This window comes from Eutrigla gurnardus, assembly GCF_963514095.1.
Source record: "Eutrigla gurnardus genome assembly, chromosome: 6".
In the NCBI taxonomy this organism is placed as follows: Eukaryota; Metazoa; Chordata; class Actinopteri; order Perciformes; family Triglidae; genus Eutrigla; species Eutrigla gurnardus.
This window is the reverse complement of record NC_139920.1, coordinates 4,961,208-4,977,352: the sequence shown is the minus strand read 5'-3', so window position 1 is coordinate 4,977,352 and position 16,145 is coordinate 4,961,208. Positions and strand designations below refer to the sequence as shown.

Sequence of the window (16,145 nt, the reverse complement as noted above, 5' to 3'; positions counted from 1 at the left end):
ACATAGTTGAATGCACCGAGTGCCTCTGGATGATGTCATGAACCCAGACAGGACAGTGTTTGGTTTCCTGGTGGATCTGGGACTTCAACATGTACAAAGCAGCAATAGTGCTGATTTCAGCCCTGATGGATGAAACCTGGTAGGGGTCTACGTGGAGGGAAGGGTTCCTACAGCTTAAGGCTAATATTAGATTCAAGATGGAATGAAATTAATGACCAATTTTAAAATAAATTGCTCGGCCACATGCTACACCATTCATGCCAAGAAAACTTGGTTTAAAAAGCCATTTTTTGTTTGTAGTTTCCTATGGTCTAGGTACTGTGACGGCTAGTTGGCAGACGGTGTATCACCGGCTCAGAAACCAAATACCAGCGCTGTTCCTGATCTGTCACATTCGGTTAATTATTTTATATATAAAAATAGATGTTACCGTAAGTTTTGACATTTTATAATGAGTGAAAATCATTAATAAAATCCCATGTCTTAGCACTTTTAAGAGTTTTGAAAGACTGATTTAAGACATTTTAATACAATTATCATTTCTTACATTTAGATGAATGAATTGAAAGCCCAGCTCTGTGGGAACCCTGGGATCGTTGGGGTTCCACATAATACGCCGCGTTGTTCACAGACACGATGCTGTAAATTCACACTAAATGAGAGAAATTAGTTGTAGGCTTGCACTTCATTACCAAACCACTAACAAATTGACCTATAAACGCATAACATGGTAATCTTCCTTATGCCAGGTACAACGCACACCTCTGGCTGTAAAACACCAAAAGAGAACCGGCACTCCAAACGAACGACTAACCCATTAAAGCAGCCGTCTTCCACCGGTTTATGTGTACAAACACTTCCAATGAATCGACTATGAGTGCCTTCATGTTCCAGCTGTATTTAATACGATGACCTCAGGACAATTTCAATAAGTCAAACGATGAGCTGCTCTGATATGCCGACCCTTCGTCCTCTATCATCTGTCCTCAGGGAGGACTCTAATGCTATCTAATTAGCATCCACTGAGCTTCTCAGACACAACCTCAGCCCAGTGAGCGGGCGGAGGCGAAGCGTGTCACCACCTCTGATCTGGTCATGGTAAGTGGAAGTCTGAGTCACTGCAGCAACCAACCACAAAGCATTCTTTGCTCTCCGGTCTGCAGGGAATTCGACTTAAGCAGCCTTTTCAGGACAATAACAGCATGCTAGGGACTGACCTTGGGCTTTGTTCACAATAATGGCAGACCAGCAGAATACTTTCACTGAAGAGTGCCTGAGAGCCCTCCAATAACGGGCACGGAGAAAAGAAATGCTGTCTGCTCCTTCTTGTAAAGACATTTCCTCTCCTTTGAGGACTCTATTTGAAGGACTGCTCCAGGAATTATACATGTTCAGACTATTCCCCTGCAAACTATACACTTTACCTGCTTCCTAACCACATTCTAGTGTTCTGAGGACTATTTCATTCCAGGACTGTATGCAGACTTCCATACAATGTAAGGTAACATTTGTTTGCACCTTTGTGTTTATTTGTGTCACTCGCGAGACGCGCTGTAGAGGAGGCGGGGCTTCCCTCCACGTAGACCCCAACCAGGTTTCCTCCATCAGGGCTGAAATCAGCACTATTGCTGCTTTGTACATGTTGAAGTCCCAGATCCACCAGGAAACCAAACACCGTCCTGTCTGGGTTCATGACATCATCCAGAGGTGCTTGGTGGATTTCACCAAGCTGGATTCACTGGATCTAGCAAGACCCATGTCTACACACGTCGGCACGTCGGCTGGAGGAACCCAGAGTAAACTATTTTGCTGTGATTTAATATCAATAACCAGATAAAAAGGATGCTGCAATAACTTCATAATAGAGTTATCTTTGTATGCAATAGAGCTGGGCAAAAAATTTGCTTAAATTAAATGCTGAGAAGGTAACAGCAGACGCTTTGGTCTGTCACCAACTAATAACCAACTGTCCTCACATAATGTCCAAACATAAAAACAGAAGAGAAGAAAGGTAGATGACAAACAGTGTAGCTGTGGACGTAGATTATGTCAGAATAAGCTTATATTGAGTCAACAAATACATTTGGGGCTTCAGACTAGGGCTGCACGATTCTGGAAAAAATGTGAATCACGATTTTTTTGCTTAGAATTGAGATCACGATTCTCTTGCACGATTTTTTTTCACAAAATGTTTATTGCACTGATGAACTTGAAACGGGGTTTTTTTTTGTTAACAAAACAAAAAACACCCCGCAGCGGTGTTTCCAGGCAGCGGTGTTTCCAGGCAGCGGTGTTTCACCGCGTCCCATTCATTGTCTATGTGAAAAGCCGTGCAATGCATTCTGGTAGCGTCGCTGCGAATGTCGAGAGACGGCGCGCGAGTTGGCCGCTCCTCATTTGCATAAAGTTGAAGTCGAATCTACTTTATGCTAATCAAGGCGCCGGGCTCGACTCGCCGCCTCGGGAACGCTCGCGAACGGTAGCGAACGGTCGCGAAAATCTTCTAAACTGAATGTTGTCGATCTAGGATGATTGACAGGCGCTCTCCTTCATACAATCACGCGCACACTTCATGGCTGCACCTGATTGGACGATCGCTTTCACTGCTGTCCTGTCTGCTCCGGAGTTCACGCAGACCAACATGGCGGCTCGTTTGGAAACTTTCTCTTGTTTTACGAAAATAGTTCACCGAAAGGTGTTTCTGAAAACATTTTAAGCGAGAAATAAGCTATGCAGTTGCTGAATCTGTCTTTATTTTAGATCGACAACATTCAAGCGCTCGCGAGCGTTCCCGAGGCGGCGAGTCGAGCCCGGCGCAATGAATGGGACGCGGGGAAACACCGCTGCCTGTGGACACGCACCATCTTTCCAAACACTAGGCTCGTTTGGGATGGTCTTGGCTTGACTTGACTTGACTTATCACGCCGACGAGAGCTGCAGGTGTCTGAGGGGGCGGGCTCTAAAAGAGACGGCAGCCAAACGCCGTCAAGTCGGACAACAAAGTCAACGTGACTATAGTGCTCAAGCGATAGAACACAGCAGCAAACCAAAGAGGATATGTTTTATATATATATAAAACATATATATTACACACACACACACACACACGCAAGGCAACATGTGGAAGGCATTATTTTTCCCAGTATATTTGTATTATCATTCTGTGTTTGTATTAACCAGACCTCACATATAATAGGCCTACTCACAACACAATGCACGGAACTTTAGATCAAGCCATGAGATCAATGCGACCAAAATAAAAAGTATCATTTCACCACAAGGTGGCCGCCGAGTGCGATCCTGAACACACGTCATTGAACTTTTAACCAATGAGAACCATTCCGCTGTAGCGGAGGTGTGGACAAGCCAGTTGCAGCCACCGTTCACCGCGCTGCCAAGCGCTGCAAGAAGCGGCTCTTAAAAACTTGTTCTCGCGATGTTTTGGGTCACGTGATATGGTCGCGACCCTGTGACGTCTATGCAGTCGGCTGCTAAGTCGGACACAAATTCTAGCCATCATGCATCGCTTTCAACCCACAATACATCACGTTAGGTGGCGCGCTGCAGGCGGCTACATCAAGTCGAACGAGCCTACTCAACTGCAGGCGGCTTCCTCCACTGAATCACGTGTTGTAAAGACGCTTTACCATAGGTTGAGGGAGGAGGCAGCGGCAGTGCTGCGTTTGGGGGCGCTTCAAAAAATCCGGAAGGAAATAGGAGCATTTGTGATGCAGCTCGAGATATAAAATGCTTCAGAATCGCTGTGTGTAGAAATGAGATCACGTGTATGTGTGAATCGAGATCGCGATTTTTTAACGATTTTTTGTGCAGCCCTACTTCAGACTGAATTTCAAGTGTTGATTGCTGTAAACTCTGCCGATTACAAACCATTCAAACATGACTAACACCATCAACACAATGTGCACAGAAATGTGTGACAGAGAGGGGTAAGACCCATTAACTCAGACAAGAGATCAGACATGTAAAAGAAGACCATGTTGAAGAGTAAGCAGAACCAGAACCAGAGTGGAAGATATCAGAATGATTACTGTGACTCTATCTGAGTGACATGCAGTACAAGCATTTAAGGAATTGGAAGATACTCAATCATCATGGTGGAGAGCGGTCAAGGTCCTGGTCCAGTGAGGAGAGAGGATGCGACAAGGCTTATTAAATAGCACACTTGGACTCACATAGCAAGCTAGCTATTTCCTGGAAGCAGTATGTGTCAATGAAGAACTGTATCTGATTGATTGATTTGTTGACTTCAGTTTTTGCCAGAACGAGTCTGGAAACAGAGAGCAGAGAGTGAAATAGTGCAGCTACAGTGATGCTGTGTTCTTCACCTGATATGTCGTGAGAATTTCTGGCTGGAGTTGTAATATTTCAACTCTGGCCGATACGCACCACTGCCCACGTTTATTCACATCTTTGAAAAAGTTTGCTTTTCTTTAGGTGTGAACACAGCATGTGTGTGTGTGCGTGTGCGTGTGTGTGTTTGTGTGTGTGTGTGTGTGTGTGTGTGTGTGCGTGCGTGCGTGATGTACATATACAGTGTAACTCCCTTCCTTTTACAGCCACTGTAATGAGCTGCTGCTGTAAAAAGTTTAACACAGTCTAGTCGGCTGGGTAGTGGAGGGTTAAACATTTTCATCACAGAAGTGAGGAGCAGCTTACTGTATGTGCCTGGCACCAGCAGAGGAGTTGTGTGGAGGGACACAGAAAATTGTTCTCGAAAAGAAAGCAATTAATCCTGTTTAGCTCCTCTTTTGTAGTACATTTAATCTTAGCTGGAGGACAGACAACGAAAACTGTATGGAAGTATAGTGTGTGTCTGTGTGGTAATATTATTAGTGTATTTTACTGTATGCTTTGTTTATGAGTGTGTGTGTGTGTGTGGGAGTGAAGAACGGGAACAGCTTGGGGGTATTACTGTTAGAACCATCAATGACACTAAGATAAACCAAGAGTCAAAGAAACCAATCAAAGGTAATGTAGTGCCAACCTGGACACCTTTTTGTGTTTGTAAAGAACAATGACGGTTCTGATGTGAGCACTAAAATCACAAAGAACATGGATCATCTGGAGCCTTGGCTAATTATTGAATGGTTTTCCCCCAAAACACTGTCTGACGTTAATAACATAATACTAATGTTGTGAGTTTCATGAGTCGTACTCACTGTAGGGATCCAACTATATGGATTACAGTGAACGGACATCTTCCATGTGGTCGAAGAACCCAGTATCTCCACTAAAGAACAACCCAGTATCTCCACTAAAGAACAACCCAGTATCTCCACTAAAGAACAACCCAGTATCTCCACTAAAGAACAACCCAGTATCTCCACTGAAGACCAACCCAGTATCTCCACTGAAGAACAACCCAGTATCTCCACTGAAGACCAACCCAGTATCTCAGTCATGTCCAGGAGATTCAGAACTGAGATTCATCAAATGATTTCACTGTTACAGAGTGTCGTCATGACGACCATCACATTGGAACACCAACCAGACTCAGCTTTGTTTGTGTTCATTCATAGTGGAAAGTAAATGCGTATCACAGAGAGTATTACTGTTTACATGTTACTTCTGCTAACACACTAATGTTGCTAAGGTTGATTGATGGTGTTACACATGATTTAATAGCATACTGTTTGTGTGTGTGTGTGTGTGTGTGTGTGTGTGTGTGTGTGTGTGTGTGTGTGTACCTGGTCCTCCTCTCCTCCTCCCTCCTCGTCATATTTCAGGATGTTGTCCCTGACATCGTCCTCCGGGTCGATGAGGAGCTGCTTGGCCTGACGCTCCTTGTCCCTCCTCTTCATCCACATCACAAAGAGCAGCACCAGCACTGCAGAACACAACCACACACACACAAGGACACTGAGCTCAACTCTCATGTCACAGTAGAAGATGGAGGAAAAGCTGCAGTGGAGTCTTGTCAGACAGAAAGCCTCGTAACAAAGACTGAAGAGCACATCAGTGGAGCAGATCGGACTATGAGTTATGGCCGTCCGATTGAGGTGACAGGCCGACATCCATATAAAACTATTCTTCAAACACACGGGCCTTTATTCCAGGAGACCACTGTTCCTGTCCCGTACCCAACTAACTCTGTCACGTCTCCGTGACAGAGAGCTAGAAAGCTGCAACACCTGATTCAGTGTGAACGCAAAGTGAACCTGATTGTGTTTATTTGCTTCGGAGGGGGGAGGGGGTCTCAACATCTGGAAACACAGCTTTTACAGCCACATTCAACAGTCCGTCCTCAGCTCGTGTTCGTATCTCCCATCTCTGTTGTTCTGCATTCACACATTATCAACCAGCAGCTTCTTCCCCTGGGGAGCTGCTTCATTACCATTAATGCAAGATTTCTATCACAGCTGCAGCGCCGCTGTTATCTGCTCAGCCTTGTGTACAGACTCACAGTCCAACAGACAACGGCTGAGATCCCTCATGTGGGGCGGAAACATCCAGCTCCTACTTGGACACAACTGCTGGGTTCACTATGTGGATGTGAATCTTCCTGCTTTGGATCAGATTAAACCAGCTGGATTCATGAGACAGAGCAGCATGCATGTGTTAGTGAGCCGCTGCTCCTAAAGTCTACGTGAGGACAATCTAATCCTTCAGGAAAATGTAGTGTATTTAAAACAATGAGTCATACTCGGTCTCATTCCAAACAAACAGACGAGGCCGAAGGGTGGAGACTTTTACTTCTCTTTTCTATCCTCTTTCTGTCCTTTTCACAAACTCCTCTCTGTTACATATCAAACATGCACCAATTACAATCGAGATGTCACAGACAGACCGAGGAACTTCTCCAAACTGGATTTTATTTAAAAAAGAAATGTCATCGATAGAGGGAAGGCTATGCCAGCGTTAGACGGTCTACAGCAGTGTGAGTGTGTGAGAGAGGGACTGTGAGAATAGTGAATAGTGAAACGTGATATGTCATCCTGATGGGAAACAGCTTGATTTCCACCGTGCGTGCCTGTACGTTTACTGTTTTGATGTCTTCAACAATAGATTAGGCAATCTGGCTTTTAGAACTCACTATAACTAACCGCACATCACTGGTGGTAGCGACCTGTCAATCAGCAGGTAGCCCCGCCCCTAAAGCATCCCCTGCTTTCTGGTCTGTTGGACTCTAAATGGACCATAATGTACTAAATGAACATCATGCTGGATTGAAGAAGACTTGAAACTAGAGATTGAGACCATAAACTCATGTTTACAATGTTTACTGAGATAATACATCAAGAGAGAAGAAGGACCATTTTCTCATAGACTTCTTTTTCAACCAGAGGAGTTGCCCCCTGCTGGACAATAGAGAGAATGCAAGTTTAAAGCACTTCAGTGTTGGCTTCACTTTTCAGTTGTCACCTGCCTTAGATGTGATGGTCATTTACTCAGACTTCTATACGATCAAAGAGGAGTCGCCTCCTGGTGGCCAGCAGAGCGAATGACAGTTGAAGGCACTTCAGATTTGGCTTCACTTTACAGAACCGTTGCTGGGTTGCTGCCTATGTATGAGTCAGAGCTCCATCTCGATTGCTCTCCCTTGTTTTGAACATATGATGCAATAATTGCATGAAGCAGCGGCTGCTGCTTTTAGTACGAGTAGCCGAACACTAAACAAAGTCTTCCCAGTGCAGTATTACTTCATCATAATCATGTATTAGAACTCCAGCTGAGCTCCTCTGTTTGTCCACTCTGAGTCACCTCCGAGCATTATAGAGAGGAAGCAGCTCACCAGGGCCGTCTATGCACATGTCTGAACACATGAAGTGCTACTTGTGAACCAGTTTAACATCCACACCTGGGATTTTGTGTGTGTGTGTGTGTGTGTGTGTGTGTGTGTGTGTGTGTGTGTGTGTATGTGTGTGCGCGTGTTCTTACCTAACAGTATGATGATGCAGATGAGGATGGCGATGATGGCTCCGGTTCCCAGTCCAGCGGCGATGATGCGCTCCATGTCCACACAGTCCCCATGGTGGTCACACTGGCAGACCTTGACTCTCAGGTAGGACGTGTTGGACATGGGCAGGTTGCCAGAGTCTGTGATCATGATGGGAACCTCGTAGATCCCGCTGGCCAGGGAGCCAATTCTCAGTCTGAGCTGGGCGTATTCGCCTGTGTGATGGACGGGGAGACGGATGGAGAAACTGATGAGCAAGCGTGGTAATTTCTCACTCACGCATTTCATCCTTGATTCCACCAGCAGCTGAAACCCAGTCCTGCTACTGTTGCTCACTGCAGAGGCTGGAGGTTCATTTTAAAAGATACAAACTAAAATAGAAAAAGTTAGAGAAAGAGGAACTTTACCCAAACCTCCCACCCACAAAGAAACAATTAGTCACAGTGAGGAAGCTTCCAAAAAGACTGAAGAGTATAAAATGTCAGCCACATGATGGAGTGGAGTCCAGCCAGATTGACGTATCACACTGCTTTCATTTAAAAGGAGGGAGTGGATCATTTCTGTGTCTCCAGTCTCCAACCCAGTCTCCATTTATTGAGTGTAGAGATTTATTCTTCACCTTCAGAATTAACTTCTGTGGTCAATATTCGAACCTTACAGTTTAGGTTCAAGTCTTCTACACACATGACCTGAACGTTCACATCCCGTTACTCGCGTGACTTTGACCACAGGATCATTTGTGTTTATTAGCATCACTGTAGAGGAGGCGGGGCTTGCCTCCACGTAGACCCCTACCAGGTTTCCTCCATCATGGCTGAAATCCCCACTATTGCTGCTTGTACATGTTGAAGTCCCAGATACACCAGGAAACCAAACTCTGTCCTGTCTGAGTTCATGATATCATCCAAAGGTGCTCGGTGGATTTCACCAAGCTGGTTTACCACAGCTGGAGGAACCCAGAATAAACTATTTAGCTGCGATTCAATATCTATAACCAGATGAAAAGGATGCTGAAATAACTTCATAATGATGGTGATCAGTAAAAAGTCCTTGTTGTTTGGACCACAGACAGTCTCTGGTTTCTCCACATAGTCTGGTCTGGTCTCTGGACCAATGTGAGCTACTATCATAGACCTCTGGGTGTCCACAGACAGTCTCTGGCAGGGCGTAGCCATAATTTCAGAAGTGATGGGGGCAGATTGTTCAGGAGTAAGCCGCCTTCTATTGAGTGATTTATCATCCTTGCATTCAATTGCACCTCTCTTTGTGTTGTTAAGGCTATCTTGTGACATTCTGATTGAGCAAGCAATGCAAACCTTTCATGGCTCTTCTTCCGTCTCTCTTATCCTAAAGACAGTTCCATGGCCAGTTATCTCTCCTCACCTGTGAAGCCTCAGGCTGATGTTCAGTGCTGCTGCCTGCTCTCTGTCCTGACCCCTGTGTGCTGCTCTCTCCCTGCTTTGTCTATTGCTATAATACGGATTTAAAAAAAATATTTGCAAAGCAAAGTCTTGTTCGGGAGTGAGGGGACAATAGAATGTGAGATTGGCCGGAGAATCGGAGCAGCGGGGGCGGTATTGATTCCGCTCCGTTGTGACTAAAAGAGAGCTGAGCCGGAAGGCAAAGCTCTCGATCTACCGGTCAATCTTCTTTCCTACTCTCACCTATGGTCATGAGGGATGGGTCATGACCGAAAGAGCTAGATTGTGGGTACAAGTGGCCGAAATGAGTTTCCTCAGGAGGGTGGCTGGCGTCTGCCTTAGAGATCCGTGAGGGACTCGGAGTAGAGCCTCTGCTCCTTTGCATCGAAAGGAGACAGTTGAGATGGTTCGGGAATCTGGTATGGATGCACCCTGGGCGCCTCCCTAGGGAGGTGTTCCAGGCATGACAAGCTGGGAGGAGGCCACGGGAGCTACTTCCTTTGAAGTCTAATGTCACAAGTCTTCACAGTCAGATCTCCAATAACTCCAATCTCCTTGCAGCGATGTCTCAGTCAAATCAATTGGGTCACTTCTGTGACACAAGTCTGATTCGGTTCAGGCCTGAAGTCTGAAGTACCTGTTTAAAAGGATTTAGTGGACCTGGAGGTACATAATGAGGTAAATCAAACATTTCCAGACTCTCGGGACACTGCAAGACAAAAGTTGCTTCTGTAGCTTGTTGGAAGGAGCTCGAGGGTGGAAACATTACCCATACTGACCATTGACGCGATTGAGCGTCCAGTTGCGGCGTACATCTGATGGGCGATTGGCCAGCTCGAAGGCAAAGGGTCCGGCATTAGGGGTCAGGTCGGGGTCGCTGGCTGTGATGTTGATGGCGTTTGGATCTGGTTTCTCACACATTTCCACCTCCGGGGGGAACACGTGGGGTGCATTGTCATTAATGTCCAGCAGGTACATCTGAAGGGTGCCTGTCCCGCTGGCCGGTGGGATACCTGGACACAGAATGAAGGGTTGAAGTTTTTTTTTTTTTTTTTTTGCACATTTAGCTAAAAGCTAATTATAATCTGTAGTGGGTGCAATAAATTTTTTTTAATATGGTCACCCACAGGAGATTATATTAGGGCCACCAAAATATTAACAGAAATTCTTCAATAATCTTAGATTTAACATTTATACCTGCAGTCCACCTTTGAGTCACACGAGGGAGCCTGAATGTTCGTCATTCTTTTTTATGGCTTTACTATATACAGTATATACTGTATGCACATGATTACATTTATTTTTTGTTTATATTGTGATAACTGTAGTTTAATTATAGCAATTCATCTAAAATTAAAAGCTAGCGTATGATGATTGTTTAACAGCCTGTTCTTTCTGTATTTAAATATTCAACATGTGCATAGGTTTACAATAAAACCTGCATAAAATAAAGTTGTGATTTATCAAATGAATTTCTCTTCAAAATAGCTGGTTTAGCTATTCAAGTTCATTTCAGGAGATAAAGATATTCAGGAACATTCATTTACATAGATGCAAAGTTACTCTCCTACTCTCCCTACTTTCAATTTCCCCGACATTGTTAGCTTTACTTAAATATAAACATTGTGAACATTGTTTTTCTCTATTAGCCTTGAGAATTTTTTTTTACCTACAGTCAACGAATCCTTTGAAAAGAGACGAACCAACAATGAATGTAACACCTAACAAGTTTCATGTGTGATGAAGCCAGACTAACACAGAGGTCTGGTTTTAGTAGGCAACACATGTAGAATATCAGCAGCCTCATCCTTTCAGCGACTGCTTATGTCACAATGCACAACCTACACAGCAGCATTCCAGGAGACACTCGGATGCACCATATGGTGGATAATCAACGATGTAGTTATTGAGAAAGAATGCATGCCAGCTGGCTAATTACTAGTGCAGAGTATGCACATCATTCCAGCGCGGCATATTATTACAGTGACGGGGCTCCTACATCACTTATGTGAAATTAATGCATGCCCTTTGTATTCTCCCTGCACACAGCATCAACCAGAGTATGCTCTGTAATTGTAGGTGACCGGTGCACATATGGTGACTGCTGAGAAGCTGCACACATGTAACATCTCGCACGCATGTGTGTGTTTTGCTTTTTTGCAGGAAGGGTGCATGAGCAGGAAGCATGCATGAGCAGGAAGTGTAGAAAGTGCGCAGGAAGTGTAGAAAGTGTGCAGGAAGTGTGCATGAGCAGGAAGTGTGCGTGAGCAGGAAGGGCAGCGTGCATGAGCAGGAAGTGTGTGTAAGCAGGAAGGGAAGCGTGAGCAGGAACTATGCATGAGCAGGAAGGGAAGTAGGCGCGTTTCGAATCATGCATGCACATGCATTTGCCTCGCAAAACCAGGCATTCTGGGAAAAAAAGAATACCTCCCTCCGCATGCTTTTCTGTGCAGATGGTCTCAAATAAGTGCGGACATAAGACACTTCCCTCAACGTTGCCCTAGTTGGTTAGAATTATCACGTGGTATTTCCCACGTGAGAAAATTCCTCAGCCTCCGTCAACAACGGGACTTCAAATGCCTCGGCTCGAATTCGTCAGCGACGAAGAAAGCCAAGCGCCACTAGTTAGACCATATTCTTTGTGCAAAGTCCGTGAAGTTTCCCCTGGCTCGACAGTTTTTGTTATGTATAGAATTATTAATAAAGTTTTAAAAAAAAAAGTCCGTGAAGTGCACCTGTGTTTGACTTGACGTGATGGGAACTTGGCGTGTTTATGACGAGTTCCGGCGGATCCTCTCAAGTCTCGTGCATGCATCGGCGCAAATGCATGCGATCCGAAACGCAGCCAGTGTGCGTGAGCAGGACGTGTACGTGAGCAGGAAGTGTACATGAGCAGGAAGTGTGCGTGAGCAGGAAGTGTACATGAGCAGGAAGTGTGCGAGTGCAAGAAGTGGCTGCGTTTTGGATCGCATGCATTTGCGCCGATGCATGCACGAGACTTGAGAGGATCCGCTGGAACTCGTCATAAACACGTCAAGTTCCCACCACGTCAAGTCGGACACAGGTGCACCTCACTGACTTTTTTTATTTTTTTTATTAATAATTCTATACATAACAAAAACTGTCGAGCCAGGGGAAACTTCACGGACTTTGCACAAAGAATATGGTCTACCCAGTGGGGCTGGCTTTCTTCGTTGCTGACGAATTCGAGCCGAGGCATTTGAACACCCCTTGTTGACGGAGGCTGAGGAATTTTCTCACGTGGGAAATACCACGTGGTAATTCTTACCAACTGGGGTACCGTTGAGGGGAGTGTCTTATGTCTGCACTTATTTCAGACCATCTGCACAGAAAAGCATGCGGAGGGAGGTACCCTGGAGATACCGCAAGTTTTTAAAGCCATGTGACACATCGCAAAGGGAAGTTATCACCAGCTTTTGTGACGTTTTTTTCCCAGAATGCCTGGTTTTGCGAGGCAAATGCATGCGCATGCATGATTCGAAACACGCCTAGTGTGTGACAGCAGGAAGTGTGCGTGAGCAGGAAGGGAAGTGTGTGAGAGCAGGAAGTGGCTGTGTTTCGGATCGCATGCATTTGCGCCGATGCATGCACGAGACTTGAGAGTTTCCGCCGGAACTCGTCATAAACACGTCAAGTTCCCACCACGTCCAAGTCGGACACAGGTGCACTTCACGGACTTTTTTTTAATTTAAACTTTATTAATAATTATATACATAACACAAACTGTCGAGCCAGGGGAAACTTCACGGACTTTGCACAAAGAATATGGTCTACCCAGTGGCGCTGGCTTTCTTCGTCGCTGACGAACTCGAGCCGAGGCATTTGAAGTCCCCTTGTTGACAGAGGCTGAGGAATTTTCTCACGTGGGAAATACCACGTGGTAATTCTAACAAACTAGGGCAACGTTGAGGGGAGTGTTTTATGTCCGCACTTATTTGAGACCATCTGCACAGAAAAGCATGCGGAGGGAGGTACCCTGGAGATACCGCAAGTTTTTAAAGTCATGTGACATGTCGCAACGGGAAGTTATCACCAGCTTTTGTGACGTTTTTTTCCCAGAATGCCTGGTTTTGCGAGGCAAATGCATGCGCATGCATGATACGAAACGCGCCTAGTGTGTGTGAGCAGGAAGTGTGCGAGAGCAGGAAGTGTGTGTGAGCAGGAAGTGTGCCTGAGCAGGAAGCGTGCGTGAGCAGGAAGTGTGCTTGAGCAGGAAGTGTGCGAGAGCAGGAAGTGTACTTGAGCAGGAAGTGCGCAAGAGCAGGAAGTGCGCAAGAGCAGGAAGTGTGCGTGAGCAGGAAGGGAAGTGTGCGCGAGCAGGAAGTGTGCGTGAGCAGGAAGGGAAGTGTGCGTGAGCAGGAAGGGAAGTGTGCGTGAGCAGGAAGGGAAGTGTGCTTGAGCAGGAAGTGTGCAAGAGCAGGAAGTGTACTTGAGCAGGAAGTGCGCAAGAGCAGGAAGTGTGCGTGAGCAGGAAGGGAAGTGTGCGCGAGCAGGAAGTGTGCGTGAGCAGGAAGGGAAGTGTGCGTGAGCAGGAAGGGAAGTGTGCTTGAGCAGGAAGTGTGCGTGAGCAGGAAGGGAAGTGAGCGTGAGCAGGAAGGGAAGTGTGCGTGAGGAGGAAGTGTGAGGGAGCAGGAAGTGTGCGTGAGCAGGAAGTGTGCAGCACAGTGGCTCTCTGTGTGTGGCGGGTGCAGGCTGGACGCTCAATGACATTCCTCCTGAACAATTTTCCACTTTGAACAGAGCATCCCCTTTTCTGCAGCTATAAAGCACTGTTGTGGTCCAGACAAGAGGAGACTCTGGGAATGAAGTAGTGAAGAGGCAGAAAACATCTCCATCGGAAATCAATGGGAGTTCTGTGTCTCCGTAATCCCAGCAGCCTCCCACATCACCACATCTGATTACGGGAATGAGGAATGGAAACGTAATTAAAGGAGGACTGTATAATCTGTCTGTCAACAGGAAGACAGCTTCAGGCGTGACATGCCGCTCCTCCTCCTCGCCTGTATACGCTTCATTCAACATTACACACGTGTTAAAATCATCCATCCATTGCCCTTCTCTTCTCTGGGCCGTGTTAAAAACTTCTACTTCTAAATAATAATAATAATAATAATAATAATAATAATAATAATAATAAATATATTATTTTCATGTCAAACAACAAGAATAAAAGTAATTTTTCCTTGCAGCAAAGATGTAACATTCAAACCTGTACACACACACACACACACACACACACACACACACACACACACACACACACACACACACACACACACACACACAGTCAAAGAGGTGGATTGTGTTCACTGGACCTCAGTGCTCTTCCAGTAATTGCTGTGGAGCTGGTTTTTCTGTCAGCAGTGTTACTTAGAAACAGTAGCAACAGAAGCTAGAAGCTAATTTTTTCAGCACAAACACACAAACACACACACACACACACACACACATACACACACTGTGCCGTCACTTTCACAGAATTTACAAACTTTCAAATAGACCAACTTGCGTAATGTCCTTATTAACTAGTGACATCCATAGTTTGTATCAACCAATTGAGCTGTTCTGCAGGATGTGTGCTGCGATCTCCGTGGCACCGAGCCCCACCAAAGTGAGGCCCCACAACAGGAGTCACACCTTCACACTAGTGGTGGGCAGTGTTTGGAACAACGCCGTTTAAAAGAACGGTGTTAGGTAATGCTGTTATTTTTTCAGTAACGGGGTAATCTAACTAATTACTGTTTCCGTCATTACAACACCGTTATCGTTACTGAACGTTAAATGCAGTGCGTTACTATGAATTCAATTTGTCGGTTGTCGGTTAGGATCGTCAGGATCGTGTTCTGCTTGCATGCCTGGTCTCGGCAGCCTGTTGTCCGTGGAGAAACGTGCAAACTTGCCGCGAGCTGGAGCCGGAGTTGGGGCTGCTGCTGGTCTGAGCGGCGCGCGAGGGCCACGCGGGCCCCGGTGTCCCGCCGTTCTGGTGTTGGACGGGAATCCGGTGCAGCTGTGGAGCGCGGATGGTGAAGACAGTGGTGATGATGATGCTGATGAACGGCCCGGCTCGTGGAGGCACCGGGGTCTCGCCGTCATTATGTCTACTGCTGTGCGCTCTGACCCTGTTTTGTGATATATGACAGACACAGCGTCTCCCACTGTATAATTTCTCCTCAAGTTTGAATTATTCCCGCATGCGAGGTGCGGAGAATGCGATCTCAATTATTATACACAAGACTACACGCTACGTGACTAGGAGTAGACTACAAGACTACAGTTTGCCATCTAGATCTTTTTTGTGTGAAATGAACAACTTATCCCTAACACTGAATTTTTCATAAATTATACTTAATAGCCCAAATAAAAACATTTCACGCCGGTGCGTCTTTTACACATTCCGAAGGTGCCCGTTTTATCTTGGATGGGCTTGGATTCGGACATTACTACATTTCAGGATTTTCAATGGTAACAGATAAGGTCATGATAATAATCATCTTGCTTTATTATTATTAGCACTACCATCTCCTCAAACTAAACAAGCAGCGTCTCGGAGCTGTCATTTTCCTAAATGAGCCGCGGGACTCGATGTTTCGCGCTGTAGAGGATTTAAAAAAGTGACGTGAGTGGAAGGGCGGCGCCGGGGCAGAGTGTGTGTGAGTGAGTCGGAGACAGAACGGGAGAGAGATGAGCAGCAAGCGCGAATCGAAATCAAGGGGGGGGCGGGGCATTTTAATAGCGCATTTTAATCTGATCAGTCAACCGGTTTCAACCAGTTAATGAGGCTCGGT

At 45.7% G+C, this 16,145-nt stretch overlaps 1 protein-coding gene across 1 annotated transcript in view; it reads right to left on the bottom strand.

Annotated features, from left to right (window-relative positions):
- LOC311014762 (cadherin-2-like) overlaps positions 1–16,145 on the bottom strand; it is an 81,940-nt gene that overhangs the window by 11,072 nt on the left and 54,723 nt on the right. Inside the window, exons 12-14 of the mRNA XM_084011554.1 lie at positions 10,119–10,352; positions 7,900–8,133; positions 5,709–5,848 (exon numbers count right to left, since the gene is read on the bottom strand). Of these exons, the coding sequence (XP_083867680.1) occupies positions 5,709–5,848; positions 7,900–8,133; positions 10,119–10,352 (608 nt within the window). The remainder of the gene's footprint in view (positions 1–5,708; positions 5,849–7,899; positions 8,134–10,118; positions 10,353–16,145) is intronic.